A 15,063-nucleotide genomic window follows, 5' to 3' on the forward strand; every position below is an offset into this window, starting at 1 on the left:
ACTGAATAGTCCTTGCATTAGTCCTGAGGTTTTCAGCAGCAAATATCAAATGCACAGTGGCTTCAGCAATAAAGGCATTCAATTATCTGATATAACAGGAAGGGTACAAATGGTTTGGGGGTTGGTACAGTCACTCAACAATCTCCTCAAGGACCCAGACTCTTTCTTTCTCTCTCTTCTGCTATCCTCAGTGAAGTAGCCAGCCTCCAAATTGTCCCTTAAGAATCCCCACTTTCTGGTCACATAGACCAACCCTAGCAAAATGTAGGAGGGGTGTGAATATGGCAGAAGGGATGGTTATCACTTCTCACAGTGTTATAAAAAGACTATGGCTTCCATTGGGGGTTCACACTCTCTATCTCTCTTATTCTCTCTCACTCCCTTGCACATCTCACTCTGGGAAAAGCAAGCTGTCATCTTGTGAGCAGCCCAGTGGAGAGGACCATGTGGTGAGGTACTGAAGCTTTCTATCAATAGCCAGCTAAGAACTAATGCCTACCAGCAACCATGAGAGTGTGTTTGGAAGTGGACTGTTCCACCCCAATGACCCTCGAGATGATTGCAACCCTAGCTGTCAGCTTGACTACAACCTAATGAGAGACCCCGAGCCTGGAATTAATCCATTTCTGGGTTCCTAATGCTTGGAAACTGTGTAAGATCATAAACATTTGTTATTTGAAGGAACTGAATTTTGAGGTAATTTGTGACACGGCCATAGATAACTAATACACTCAGTGTGGCTGCCTGTTTCCCCTGATGGGTACAAGATGGCTGCCGTAGCGCCATCCTCCATGTTCTCACAGGATAGCATCTCAGGCAGGAAGAAAGGGGGATGGGGTGAAAGGGTCTCTCCTTAGGTACCTTTCTCCTTTTATCAAGGAGGAAAACCTCTGTTGGGAGCCACCCAGCAGATTCACCCTTACTTCTCATTGGCCAAAACTGGGTCTTATGATGGACTCTAGCTGCAAGGGAGACTTGGAAATCGAGTATCTAACCTTTCAGCTGCTCTGTAGGGAAGTGGGCAGGGAACGGTGGGCCGGGAATGGCTGCTGTGTAGTAACAAGTTATCTACCAGCCCTTCTCCCAGTTTCACTTTGTTTTTGTTTCCAATTCTTTTTTTTTGGCCACGTGGCACAGCATGCAGGATCGTGGTTCCCCGACCAGGGATCGAACCTGCAACCCCTGCTTTGGGAGTGCAGAGTCTTAACCACTGGACCGCCAGGAAAGTCCTGTCTTTGTTTTCACCTGGCATCATTTAATTTGCTCCTTCATACTCTGTATTCACAGTAACTGGAAGTTAGGCCTCCCTTAGATTCAGGTTAAACACTATTGGCAAGATTACTCATGGGCGGTGCTGTGACCTTCATACTCTCTCACATCGAGAAACAACCATGTTCTTCACTCAATAAACATTTTACAAGATTTAAGTAAAGCGGGGTGCACCATCAATGAAAAGCTAACCCAGAATCTCAATGCCGTCTTTTTCCCTGTGCGATGTGTCCTGAGTGGTCTCACTTATGTTATATTTAAGGAAACTCTAGGTTCTTCTATAAGTTCCTTTTGGGTTGTCTTGTTGGAATTGTGTGTGATAAGCAGTCTCAGTTTCTTGCATGTGATTTCCTCAGAGGCTGATGAGTCAGATGAGTAGCATTAACTTAGTGTAAAACACCTGAAAGGATTATGAGCCGACTTTAAAAATCAAATGCAGAAATATCAGAATGTGATCCTTTCTTTCTTTTTTTTTTCTTTTTTTGCGGTACGCGGGCCTCTCACTGTTGCGGCCCCTCCCATCGCGGAGCACAGGCCCCGGACGCGCAGGCGCAGCGGCCATGGCCCACGGGCCCAGCCGCTCCGCGGCATGTGGGATCTTCCCAGACCAGGGCACGAACCCATGTCCCCTGCATCAGTAGGCGGACTCTCAACCACTGCACCACCAGGGAAGCCCCGTGATCCTTTCTTGATGGCATCCACTTGGAGTTCTTAGGGCTTTGAGCATAATGTCAGGAACAATAGGAAATGAGACGAAACTTCTCAATCACTTAACACCAAGGAACTGAATGGGCGAGTCCTGCGGCCCGCCCCCAGCCCTCCTCAGAGGTGTAGAATACTCCACCAGGGTCAGCGCGTGGGAACATGTTAACAGTTCCAATGGGGCCTTCCTAACTGCAATCGTGAATTTCTAGTTTGCTTGTGGCCTAATCCAACAGCCAGGCCTGAAGAGCAAGGTGCCAGGGACCGAGTCAGGACACAGTGCTGTCTTTGAAAGGGTGGTGGGTCCCCAGCCTCCTCGAGGCCCTGCAGTCCATGTAGAACAAGTGGCCTTGCCTCCTATTTCACTGGGAATAGCAAGATGACCGGGAAGGAGCATACCTGTCCAAGGTTGTCTTCCTTCAACATGACCCTGTGCCCACCTCCAACTACTCACCCTTCTCTGCTACTCAATGGCAGGGGTCTCTGTCCCTGTCTCTGGAGCCTTCCCTGCCTCTCCTCCAAAACTCCAGTGTCCTGCTGTCATCTCAGACATGTCCTAAAGTAAACTCATACTCTATCCAGTTTCCCCAGCTCTGTCCCAGTTTTCCCAAAACTGCCAAAGGCAGCCCCACCCCTCCCAGCACCCAGGCTAAAAATGAGGCATCAGCCATGACTCATCCTGCCCATCCAACCCGTCCCCAGGTCTTGAGAGTCTCTGAAGCAATGGCTTCATTAACTTATCTTTTGTCAGCCGCCACCCCGTCTTGGCCACCAACATCCATAGGAGGATAGAGCACTATCCTCCTTCCTCATCCTCCAGCCTGTCTCATTGCCCTTCCAAGACTCTCCTGCCTGAGAACTCTCCTAGCTCCCCCTGCATGTTGCAAATGCAAATGCATCTGCTGACCCCATCTTTCTACTCCACCTTTTCTCCCAGGTCCATCTGTTCCAGAAGCCTTGGCCCTTTCTGACCTTTGATAATGAGACACACCACGTGCCAGGCATTTTACAGCTATATTTTAAATTTTACAGTTCCTGTACAGCATAGGCATTAGTGTCCCTTTTATAGATGAGGGAAACTGAGGCCTGGAGCAGTTACCACATGTCACACTGCCTATAAATAGCAGAGATGGGCTTCAACCTACGTCTGTCTGTTCCAAGTCCCTTCATCCTGTGTAACTGGCTGCCATCACACCCCTTCCCTCTCTGTAAGGACCTCATGCTGCTCTTGCCACAATACCCTCCCTCCTCCTTCCACCTTCTTCAAACACCCCAACCCAGAGCTCTACCACATAGCTTCTCTGATGGTTCCAGCCCACACCACTCACACTCATCTCTTAACTTTTCTGGCAGGAATCTCAGCCCTGCACAGTTTGGTACTTAATTATAGACTGCCTTGTATGGGTCTCTGGCTATTTCTCATTTGTCTATCTTGTTCCCAATAAGTGTAGGCGTCTGAGTTCGGGGATGGGTCTTCCACTTCCTCCCATCTCCCAGGACCCCCAGCTCAGAGCTGGACAGGCCAACCGGATTTCCCAGGAAGGAGGCAGGGTCTCAATGTTGCAAAAGCTGATTGGACTCCACCCAGCCCCACCCCACCCTTCACCCCAGCCAGTCGGTTGCCTCAGATCTTTGTGAACATACGTGAGCCTGCCCCGTGTGCGCATGCGCACACGTACACGCAAGCACAGAGACACGGGGGGGCGCGCGTTTTCTCTGTTGCAGACACATTTAGTTAGGAGTTCCCTTCTCAAACAGAGGTAATATACTTGGAAGTACCTACCTGAGATAGAAAACCCCCTCCTAACCGATCACTGGGTGCTGCCCCCAATGTGAAATTCCAATACGGATCATAAGGCGGACAGAGTTGGTGGGAGCTCCCCAGGGCGGGTTCAGCATGGCTATCACATCCTAACAGAGTCTGGAGCTGGACTGGGGATTGGGCAGGGGACTTTGTGTGTCGATTTCAATTCTGATCCTGCCTCTAGGTGGCCTGGGCGGGTGTTGAAGGGAGAGACGTGATCTTGCCACTTTGCCGCTTTGCGACCTCCTCAGGCAGTGAAATCTGCCGATTGTAAGGAAGGCCCTCCTTGCCAGGGCCACGTTGCACAGCTCCAGAGGAGCATGACCAGTGCTCCCTGGAGCTAACCCTGGTCCCCCCGCCACCTCCCTTTGGGCTCCAAATCATCTCTCTTCCCTGACCCAGATACCTGGCATCCCTGCTGTTCATCCTTGGGGTTAAATACTGGCATCTCAGACTTCTCATTTCAAAGTGAGAACAGTGCACAGTATGAAGCCCAAGCAGAATGATCGAGATTCCAGATTGATTTCTTCTGGGACATTTAGGATACAGCATAAAGATTCAGGACTTGGAGAGAGGGCACTGACTAAGAGTTAGTGTGTCAGTAAAGGGCCAAGGAGAAAAGAAGTTGGGAGCTGGAGAGGCGGTGGTGGGTGGTGCCCCTGAAGCCAAAACTCTTTTCTTTACAACTTTGCTGGTGGCCAGTCCTAACATGTGAATAAAAAAGTGAATAAGCAAAGGGGCACTTATGTAAGAAGAACAAATAAAAATAATTGTGTAACACATCACACAAAGCCTGGAGAAGGATCCCAGGGAAGGGCATCGCTGTGGAGGCATGGGTGCTGTGAGCCGTGTTTCCCTCTGAAACCAGAGCCAACTTGGCATCCCTGCCCCTGCGGGAAGGAGATACCGTCCTCCTGGTGGGAGGTCAGTTCCTTTACTGCAGTGTGCTGGGGAGGAAGGCGCCATCCCATAACCATCGTTGGAGGTTTTGCAACCAGATGAGTAAACCCTTCAGGGCTGAAGGCTGAGCAGCGCACATGCAGGGCCAGGGCGCTGCTCACCCATCAGCGCTTCCTGCACCTCGTCCTGGGCCTGGCCCTTTACCAGGCTTTGGGGATGACTACTGACAGAGCTCAACAGGCCCAGGCAGCTGCTGCCTGAGCCACCCATGGGTGTCCCAACCGCCTGGGGAGAGACGGCCACATTCCAGGCTCCGGGCTGGCAGAGAGGCTTGGCAGCGAGTTCCGACAGGAGGGCGGCCCGCGCTTGGGCAGGCCAGCACCCCGGGAGGCCCCAGGCTGGGGAGATGGAAGAACAGGTGTTCAAGGGGGACCCAGATACCCCTCATTCCATCTCCTTCTCGGGCAGTGGATTCCTCTCCTTCTACCAGGCCGGGGTGGTGGACGCCTTTCGGGACCTGGCTCCCCGGCTGCTGGAAACGGCCCATCGCTTTGCTGGGACGTCGGCAGGTGCGGTGATTGCAGCCTTGGCCGTCTGTGGGATTGAAATGGGTAAGGTCTTTGTTCTAGGTTCCCTGGGGAGCCTCTGGAGGGATTCCACAAAGCAGAGCCTGAGGATGGCTTGGGGGTGCTTTGGGGAGCAAAGTCAGGCCTTCTGAGTGGCAGGAAAGGTGGGTCAAGTGGGACAGCATTTGAGGTTGGGGTCTGCTGGGTCCCATTCTCTGACCCACTGGATAAGCTTGGAACCGTTTCTCCCTCTCCCTCAACACCCTTACCTGCCATGCCCTTTCCCCCAAGGTCTGGGAGAGGGAAAAGCGATATCTCTCTCAAACATCCTGGGCTGGGAAGTTATTCCATGACACAGTCATACATTAGGGTGAAGAGCTGCTCCTGCATGGCCTCGTTTAAAATGCAAATATCCTTGCAAAGGACAAACTGGCATGTTCATCATCTTGGTGGGGATGGATTCGTCAGACCAGCTTCCAGGTGGCTAGAGGTGCAAGCCCTGGGACTGGAGGGATGGCCAGAGGGGCCAGCGGAGGAGGGAAACTGGGAAGGAATATGGGAGATCTCACTTTGCCTCCTGCCCCACTAGTCCAGGGGGCCCAGAGGGAAGGATGGGACCACACACCCAGAGGCAGAAGCACCATCCCGTGTAAGGGGAGTGGGCACATTCCAAGCAGCCCCACACAGCAGGCCCAGACCTGGTCCCAGGGCAGCCCTGGGCTGCCTTGGCTTGGGGAGGGGGTGAGCATTTATTCATTGGCTGCACTACCATTCTGTGCCAGCCTCTGTTCCAGGCACTGGGGACAAAGTCCCTGCCCTCATGGAACAGAAATTCTAGAGAGAGGAGACACATAATAAGCATCCAAAAAGTAGTCTCATGATGTCATATCAGGAAGTGATAAGATCTATGAATAAAATTACAGCAGAAAAGGGTCAGAGAATAAAGTGAGGACTATTTTAGAAAGGGGGTCAGGGAGGCCATTTGGGAGGAGGTGACATTCAAGCAGAGACCTGAGTGAAACGAGAGAACAAGCCATTAGAAGATCAGTAAGGAAAGACTGTTCTAGGTGGAGGACCAGCTGGAGAGCCTGTGGGGTTGAGGAGTGGTAGATGACGAGGAGGGAGGTGGTGGATAAGGCTGGAGGGGCAGGCAGGGGCTAGGTTATGTGGGGCCTCGTAGCCGGAGTATGAGCTCTGATTTCACTCTGGGAGAGTGGGGAGCACAGGCTGCTGGGAGGGAGGCAAAGTGGGGAGGCAGCTAAGAGCAAGTGATCCACAGGGATTGGATCTCAGTGCTGGCCCTTCATGATGTGGACCTGGCGCAAATTACTGGATGCCTCAGCTTCTGCATCTCTCCAGCTGAGATTCTACTAGTATCTCATTCCCGGGGTTGTTAAAGGGTTAATGGAGCAAGTGAGTGAACTGCTTATCACAGTGCCTGGCACATGGCAAGCACTTGGTACATGTCAACTGCCTGATTTGGGTTTTTAAGGAACCCCGGCCCGCCGGGAGTAGTGAGATGGAGGAGACAAGGGAGAAACAAGGAGAGCAGTAGGGGAAGGTTGTAGGTTGAGACGAGGGATGGGCAGGGCAGGTGCCTGGGCAGTGAGGGTGGTGAGAGGCGGTTGGATTTAGGATACACTTTGAAGGTAGAGCCAGTGAGACTTGCTGAAGGGCCAGCTGCAGTGTGTGAAGAAGGGTGCGAGCAGGGCCCCTTCCTGCCTGGGGATCTGCGCTGGGTGGGAAGTCTTTGTCTCTGTTTTAAAGAATAATTGTAATGCCCATTCCCTGAGTACCTCTTTTGTGCAAGATATTTTTTTTTCTAATAATTCACAAGTAACAAATTCTTTCTTACTGTACAGAATTCTCAAACAATGCAGAAGTATCTAGAGTTTTTTAAAAAAGCCTCTACTCACCTCCTCCTTGTCCCCAATCCCACTTTCCCTCTTGTAGCAGTGGAAGGGCTCGGCTTGGATCCTTCTAGATCTTTTTTTTTTTTTTTTTTTTTTTTGCCAAGACATCTGTGAATGCAGCAGTTAATGTTTCAGTCACACCATGGACCCCACTCCCTGGTCCTGGAGTCACAGAACCCTACCCTTGGAGACACCTGCCTCTGGGAGTCTCTCTCTTTCCGGATACCTGTGTTGCTCACCTGCTCCATCGCTGCCACCCTCCTCATGTCTTTAGTTCAACTTCTTAAAATACACCATCGTCTTAATCCTCAGGCATTCGAGGACTTTCAGAATTAATTCAAGTCAATCGATTCAATAAATACTGCCCAAAACTGACTTGGCCAGGCTGTGACCGATGTGGACAGCAGGAGAGAGGAGCTCAGACCCATGAGAAGGACACCTGATGGCCATGTAACCAAGGGCTGGTCCATGTGCTGGGCCACATGCGTGCAATTGGGAGGGAAGGGTGACATGTGTGTGGGACTTACTCTTTTCACTCAGCAGCATGTTTATAGATTGATCCACATCACTCCAGTGTACTTCATTCCTTTTAACTGCCATGCAATTTACTACTAACCAGCACTTTCTCTGTATCAGGCACTGTTCTAACTCTTTGGTGTATTAATTCATTCAGTCCTCACAACAACCCTCTGAGGTGAAAACTATTATTATCTCCATTTACAGAGGAGGAAACTGAGTCACAGAAAGCTTAAATAACTTGCCTAAGGTGATACAAACAGTACTTGGTAAAGCTGGTGTTTGAACCTAGCCCGGCCTTTAAGCCACTCTGCTTCTTGACAAAGCAGTGTCAGGGGGCGTGGACGCTAGTTGTATGGATACCAGGGTCAGGGAAGCTTCTCTGAGCAGGTGGAATTTGCACACAGACCTGAAGGAGGGGAGGAAGTGAGCCACAAGAATATCTGGGGAGAGCATTCAATGAAGAGGGACACGTGACTTGTATAACATCCTGTCATCAGTTAGAAGCAGAACAAGAACCAGGACTTGGTCTCCTGACTTCCTTCAATCCTCTTTACCTCTTTTACCTCTTTCAGTGTTTATTTCATCAAGACTGTATCACGGTTCATTTAGTCATTCTGTTGATGGACACGGCCAAGTTTTTGTTGTTATAAACAACACTGCAAAGGGTATCCTTGTTTGTGTCTCCCAGGCCCACATGGAATGTTTCCCTAGGGTACACGTCACATGAAATTAACCAGACTTGGCTAAATTACTCTCCAAAGTGGTTGTACCAATTTAACCACTAGCAGCATATATGAGTTCTAATTTCCCCACAATGTCATCAACCTTGGTACTATCAGACTGCAGAGTTTTTTTGTTTTTGTTTTTTTTGGCCGTGCTGCGCAGCTTACAGGATCTCAGTACCCCAGCAAGGGATTAAGCCCAGGCCATGGCAGTGAAAGCCCAGAATCCTAACCACTAGGCCACTGGGGAACTCCCAAGACCACAGAGTTTTAAGTCAATCTGATCAATGTGAAATTATATCTCATTTTATTTTGTTATTTAATCTGTACCTCCTGATAATTAGTGATATTAAGCATCTCTATGTATTTACCGACCACTTGTGTTTCCTCTTCTGTAACTTACCTGCTCATGACCTTTTCCTGTTTTTTCTACCATTATCCTTTTCTCTTCAACTTGTAGATGTTCTTTATATAGTCTGTACATGAGTCATTTGTCAGTTATGGACATTGCAGCTATCTTATCCCATTCCATGACTTGCCTTTTTATTTGACCATGTCTGTTGTTATTCATAAAATTTCAATTTTGATGCAGTCAGGTGTATCAATAAATCTTTTCCACTTACAATTTGTGTTTTTTAAAATCTTTCTTTGTTACAATGACTTCTTCTATATTTTCTTTCAAAAGTTTTAAAGTTTTGCCTTTTCATATTTAAGTTCATCCATCTGAAATTTATTTTGTGGCTAGTTTGAGGTAGAAATAGAAGTTTTTAATTGTGATAACGAATTACCCCACACTATTTATAGGCAGCCCTTTCCACACCTGTTTGAAATGTTGCCTCTGGCTTATTCAAGTTCCTAGAATCCCAAGAGTCTGTCTCCAGAGTCTCTCTTCTCTTCTTTTGGTGAATTTGTCTATTTCTGCACCAAATCACACTGTTTTGATCACTATAGGCTTATAATAAGGGGTACATCATATATGGCAGTCATCTCCTCCTTTTTCAGTTTCTTCTTCAAATATTGACTATCATTCTTAACCCTCTTTTTCCCCCATGTGAAAAGCTCTATTAGAATTTTGATTAAATTATATCTTCCCATTTATAATATAGTCTATCTATCTCTCTATTTCTTCTGGCCTTTTTTTTTTTTTTTTTTGTCCTTCAATAAAGATCTTGTGTGTCTTTTCTTAGATTTATTAGTTTTTGTTGATATGGGGAATGGGATTTCTTTTTTCTTTTTTTTTTTTGGCTGCGTTGGGTCTTCATTGCTGCACGCGCGCTTTCTCTAGTAGTGGCGAGCGGGGGCTTCTCTTCATTGCAGTGGCTCCTCTCGTGGAGCATGGGCTCTAGGCGTGCAGGCTTCAGTAGTTGTGGCACGTGGGCTCAGTAGTTGTGGCGCACGACCTTAGTTGCTCCACGGCATGTGGGATCTTCCCAGACCAGGGATCGAACCCTTGTCCCCTGCATGGCGCCACCAGGGAAGTCCCGGGATGTCTTTTTCTATGGCATTTTCTAATGTAATTGACTATTGCTGACATAAAGGGATGTGGATGGTTTTTGCTAAATGATATTGTTTTGAGCAACCTCATGAACATTCTTAATAGTTCTAAAAGTTTCTTGGTAGATTATCTCATACTTTATGTGTAAACAATCATACTATCTGCATATAACTAGAGGTTTGTCTCTTTAAAAAAAAATTCTTGAGCTTCCCTGGTGGTGCCGTGGTTAAGAATCCGCCTGCTAATGCCGGGTACATGGGTTCGAGCCCTGGTCCGGGAAGATCCCACATGCTGCAGAGCAAATAAGCCCGTGCGCCACAACTACTGAGCCCTCGTGCCACAGCTACTGAAGCCTGTATGCTTAAAGCCCACGCTCCACAACAAAAGAAGCCACCGCAATGAGAAGCCTGCGCACTGCAACGAAGAGTAGCCCCTCCTCGCCGCAACTAGAGAAAGCCCGAGCGCAGCAACGAAGACCCAATGCAGACAAAAATAAATAAATTAAATTAATAAATTAAAAAAAAATTCTTCAACATGTGGTCCGCAGGCCACTCTCCTCCAGGCCATGCCCCCTCCTCTTGTTCCCAGTCTGGGCTTTCTGTCCTGAGATTGTGTTTTGTTCTGTGGAAGCTTAGACAGCAGTGGGTCCATCTTCTGGCCATATGTGCCTTAGTTCTGTGATAGGGCCAATTTGGGGGCATGTGAAAATGTTTATAAAACACTTAACCCAGTGCCTGGTTTTCATTAAAGATGTGTTAGAGAATGAATGTTTGTTCACTCATTTATTCAGCTGAGGAGAGATGGTCTCCTTGACAACCAGCGCAGAGATTCATGATTTCCAATTTGGGGCTAGGAACTTGCCTCAAAACTGCATTTGCATAACTTTGAAAGATAATTTTGTCTTACCAGAGAATGGGCATTCGGTGGACTTAAAACCCCATCCCCACTTAAGCTACTACTTGGCACCTTCCCCCCTATAAAAACTTCACGGCAAGCCAATTATTCATTCATTCATTCATTCAACGAGTGTTCTTTGAGCATATACTGGGTGCTGCAGAGGATACAGAGATATAATACAAGATGAAACTCCACCCATGCCCTCAAGGAGCTTACAGTCTACTCAAACCCCAAGGTAGTAACCAAGTCGTTACAATACAAAGAGTTCCAACTGAATGTTAGAAAATTAAAAGGCAGAGGAGTGCAGGCGGAGGGAGCAGACAGCTCCCATCGTGGAAGGCCTCATGGAAGTGACATTTGAGCTAGTGCTTGAAAGGTGAGTAGAAATTTGACGGGTAGAGACAGTTTGAACAGGAGCCTCAGCTTCTAGCCAGGACGCTGCATAACGACAGGACAAAGTCATGTGGTGGGGAAATGTGATGCCTCCAGGGAGTGGTGAAGAGTGCAGGTCCCCTGGTGTCAGGGGTTGACGCGAAAGTTTCAGAAAGGCAGCTTTTGACTCGGCAAGCGTTGTCCAAAGTGGGAAAGGGCTATTTTAGAAGCAGGGGAGCACCTGCCCTCCGAGAGGCCCATGGAGAGACTGGGAAACACCTGATTGCTACTGGTGAATCCCCTTCATTTAGCTCGGTGACTGACAGGACCTGTCAACCTGAGGTCTCCAGCCTCCCAGACTGAAACCTACAGTGAGAAGTATTTTTTGTATTGAGATCCAGGGTGAACATAAATCTAAAAGAGAAGTTTCATGATAGAAACTTTACCATACTCTATGCTACAATTTTGATATTTTCTTCTAGTCATTGAAGAATTCTTCACTTAGTCAATGGTTCTCAATCTTGCACGTTTGAATCACCTGGGAGCTTTTAAAACGTCCACTGCCCAAGCTTCTCCCCCAAACTAATTAAATCAGGATCTCTGGAGATGGAACCCGGCACCAGTGTTTATTCAACTCCCAGGTGATCCCGGTGTGCAGCCACAGTTAAGCCCCAGTGCACTTTGCAAAACTAAGATGTGCTACCTTCCTGAGACGCCAGGACTGTATGACCAGGCAGTGGAAACGGGTCAGGCATTGCTTATGGAAATCTTTAAAATGCCCACCATAGTCCTGGACTAATGAAAATTCCGTATCTGATTATTAGTGGGATATGTATTTTTCCAGGATAGAGAGAAACAGTTTTCCTACAGTGGCTTTAGACTGGACTAGATTCTGTGAATTCCTCTGGCTGGGTCACAGATGAGGAAGACGGACCTTGGTTCAGGGGCTGGTCCATCCCTTGCCCTTAGCCCAAGTCCACATCCAGTCTGCTTTTCTGAGAAGCCTGTGGAGACCCATGGCTCAGAGCTTCTACTGGCTGTTTTTCTTTTTCTATGGCTTTTAGTATATTCACAAAGTTGTGCATCCAACATCACAATCAGTTATACAACATTTTAATTATCCCCCCGAAGAAACCCCATACCCCTTAGCTGTTAACTTTCAATACCGTCATTCAAGCGCCTGACAGCCATTAATCTACTTTGTGTCTCTATAGATTTGCCTATTCTGGACAGTTAATATACATGGAATCATACAATATTTGTCCTTTTGTGTCTGGCTTCTTTCACCTAGCATAATATTTTCTAAACTCATCCGTTGTAGCATGGGTCAGTACTTCACTCCTTTTTATTGTCGAATAATATTACCTTGTGTGGGTATAATACATTTTTAAAATCCATTCATCAGGGAATGTACATTTGGGTTGTTTTTACTTTGGGCTATTATAAATAATGTCATTATGAACATTCATGTACATTTTAAAAACTTTTAAATAACTTTTTTTTTTTTTTGGCCACACCACGCGGCCTGCGAGATATTAGTTCCCCAACCAGGGGTTGAATCCACGCCCCCTGCAGTGGAAGCGCAGAGTTCTAACCACTGGACCACCAGGGATGTCCTTAAATAACTTTTGAAAACGGAAAAATTTCAAACATCTTGGAGAGAATAATATAATGAATCTATTATTCTAATGAATCCTCAAGAACGCATCATCTAACTCTTACCAACTAGGTCTCATCTGTATACTCACAACCCTGCTTTGTTTTGTTTTTTTATATTATTTTGAAATAATTTTAAAGCTGCATAGAAGTTGCATGTAGGCTTTGTTTTCTTGCGGGAACATTTTGCAACATGTATCTCTGCAGATAAGGACTGTGAGCCTGAGGAGAAGCCCAGGAGGGTGAGGCTGGTTGGTCTCACGGCACAGAATGGTGCTGGGAAGTACCAGCCTCGGTGGCTGTTCCCCTGCTGAGTGCGGGTGGGACAGGGGACTGAGCTGACTTTTAGCTGAGCTCATCAGGTGACTTTGTTTTGGCCTCTAAAATTAATTGTTTTCCAATACCTCTTATGCTGCCTGCTCAAAAAAGCCAACCCACCAAACTCCCAAACTGCTAAATAAAGTATTAAAAGGGTGGGCCTGATGATGAGGACTGGGATTGAGAGCTCTTCATGTCCAGGATAGTCTCAGGGTGTGTCATATCTCTGTGCCTTTGCTCACGCTGTTCCCTCTCCCTGGGATGCCATCCCCTTTCTTCTCTCCCTGTGTTGCATCTCCCCATCCTCCAAGGCCCACCGCAGATGTCACCTCCTCTGAGAGTCTCTCGTCATTCCCGTCAGGCACTAAGTCCTTGGTGCTCCCACAGCTCGCTCTCGGAGAGCACTTGACTCAGAGACCAGGATCCCCCTGGGAAAGAGCACTTGTCTAGGAAGCAGGCTCTCTGCATTCTGAGAGCAAAAGTGTCTACAGTCAGATTGTGAGCCTACCTTGCCACACACATTATTTTTGCATGGTCTTTCAGAGTAGGGTTTAGTAAGCAGGGAGGTGGTCCTCTAACCAAAGTTGGTCTGACCCCAATGTCCAAACTCTGTCCACCTTCCCTTTCCTCTTGCCCCAGGAATCCATTCAGCAGTGAGTGGCCTTGGACAGGCCACCCTGAGCCTCAGCTCAGCTACTGAGCAGTGGAAGGGAATAATGCCTGCTGAGCCCTCCCGACAGCTGGCTCTGGGGTCAGCAGTGGGGTCGGCAGTGGTCCCTGGGAACAAGCTTTGCAAACTCGGATTGATACTGCAGTTGCACTGGTTGGGATAGCAGTGACTCAGCAAGACCCGAGAGCATTGCTCGCTCATGTGGCCTTTGCACTCCAGCCCTCCAAGCCTGGTGTGGTGGCTCCACAGAATTAGGACCCAGGTTCCTTCCATCATGTTGGTCACAGCCCAAGAGGGCTCCCCACCATGTCTGCATTCCAGCTAGTTGGGGAAGGAAAAGGGGGGCACACTTCTTCCCTCTAAGGGCAGACCCTGAAGGTGACACACATCACGTCACCTCACATCCTATGGATCAGAACTTAGTTACATGACCACACCTGACTGCAAGGGAGGCTGGGAAATGTAGACTTTATTGTGGGAGGCCATGTGTCCAGCTAAAAATTGGAGGTTCAACTGCTAAGGAAGAAGGGGAGAATAGATACTGGGGACAATTAGCAGTCATTGTCACAATAGCTGTAATTGGATATATGATGATGATGGAAAAACTCTGTCCCTGCTTGGGACCCAGACCTTGACTCCATAACCACCAGGTCAAGTCCAGTGTGTTGGCTGGGAAAGAGCTCAGCTCTGAACCATCAGCAGACTGCCTTCCTGGCGGCTGGCATGTGAGTGCTCCAGTCTTGCTAGGGGTTCTGGGCAGTGCCTCGCAGCACCTGCTGTGTCCCCTACCTAGAATGACCTTCTGTTTTTCTCTCCAGAGATAACACCTCTTCCCGACATATCCTCCCATTTTACCCCACTGGATCTCTTTCCATGATTTCGAGTTTACCTATAGAATCTGTCCACCTACTCTAGCACTTGACAGTATCCTGTCTTAATTGTTTCAGATGCTGTGTCTCAACTCATCATCTAGATTGGTTGAGCAATCTAACACCTTACAGGTTCCGTGGCTCCCACAAACTTCTGGTCCAACAAGAACTGCCTGATAGACTCCTGACAATTGCTGGCCATTGGCAAGTGTGACACTGAATGTGTCTTTGCAGTTTTTACTTTGGGGTTTACCTGATGTGACGAGTAATACTAGAATGTCATAGAAGGAAGGTCAGCGAGTCCAACTCCTCCACTTTATGGATGACTGTGTTTAGACTTTGGAAGAGGAAGTGACTGGTTGGAAGTGGACCTCACTTAGGCCAGTGGTTT

General features: G+C 48.0%; 1 protein-coding gene across 1 annotated transcript in view; it reads left to right on the plus strand.

Moving 5' to 3' along the window:
• The first annotated feature begins 4,660 nt into the window (after positions 1 to 4,660).
• The window catches only part of PNPLA1 (patatin like domain 1, omega-hydroxyceramide transacylase), a 43,816-nt gene continuing 33,413 nt past the window's right edge, over positions 4,661 to 15,063 (plus strand). The window contains exon 1 of the mRNA XM_027126741.1: positions 4,661 to 5,286. Coding sequence (XP_026982542.1) covers positions 4,944 to 5,286 — 343 coding nt within the window. The 5' untranslated portion in view covers positions 4,661 to 4,943. The remainder of the gene's footprint in view (positions 5,287 to 15,063) is intronic.

This window comes from Aethalodelphis obliquidens, unplaced genomic scaffold (assembly GCF_003676395.1).
Source record: "Aethalodelphis obliquidens isolate GAN/ISIS:26980383/991018 unplaced genomic scaffold, ASM367639v1 scaffold31, whole genome shotgun sequence".
Classification (NCBI taxonomy): Eukaryota; Metazoa; Chordata; class Mammalia; order Artiodactyla; family Delphinidae; genus Aethalodelphis; species Aethalodelphis obliquidens.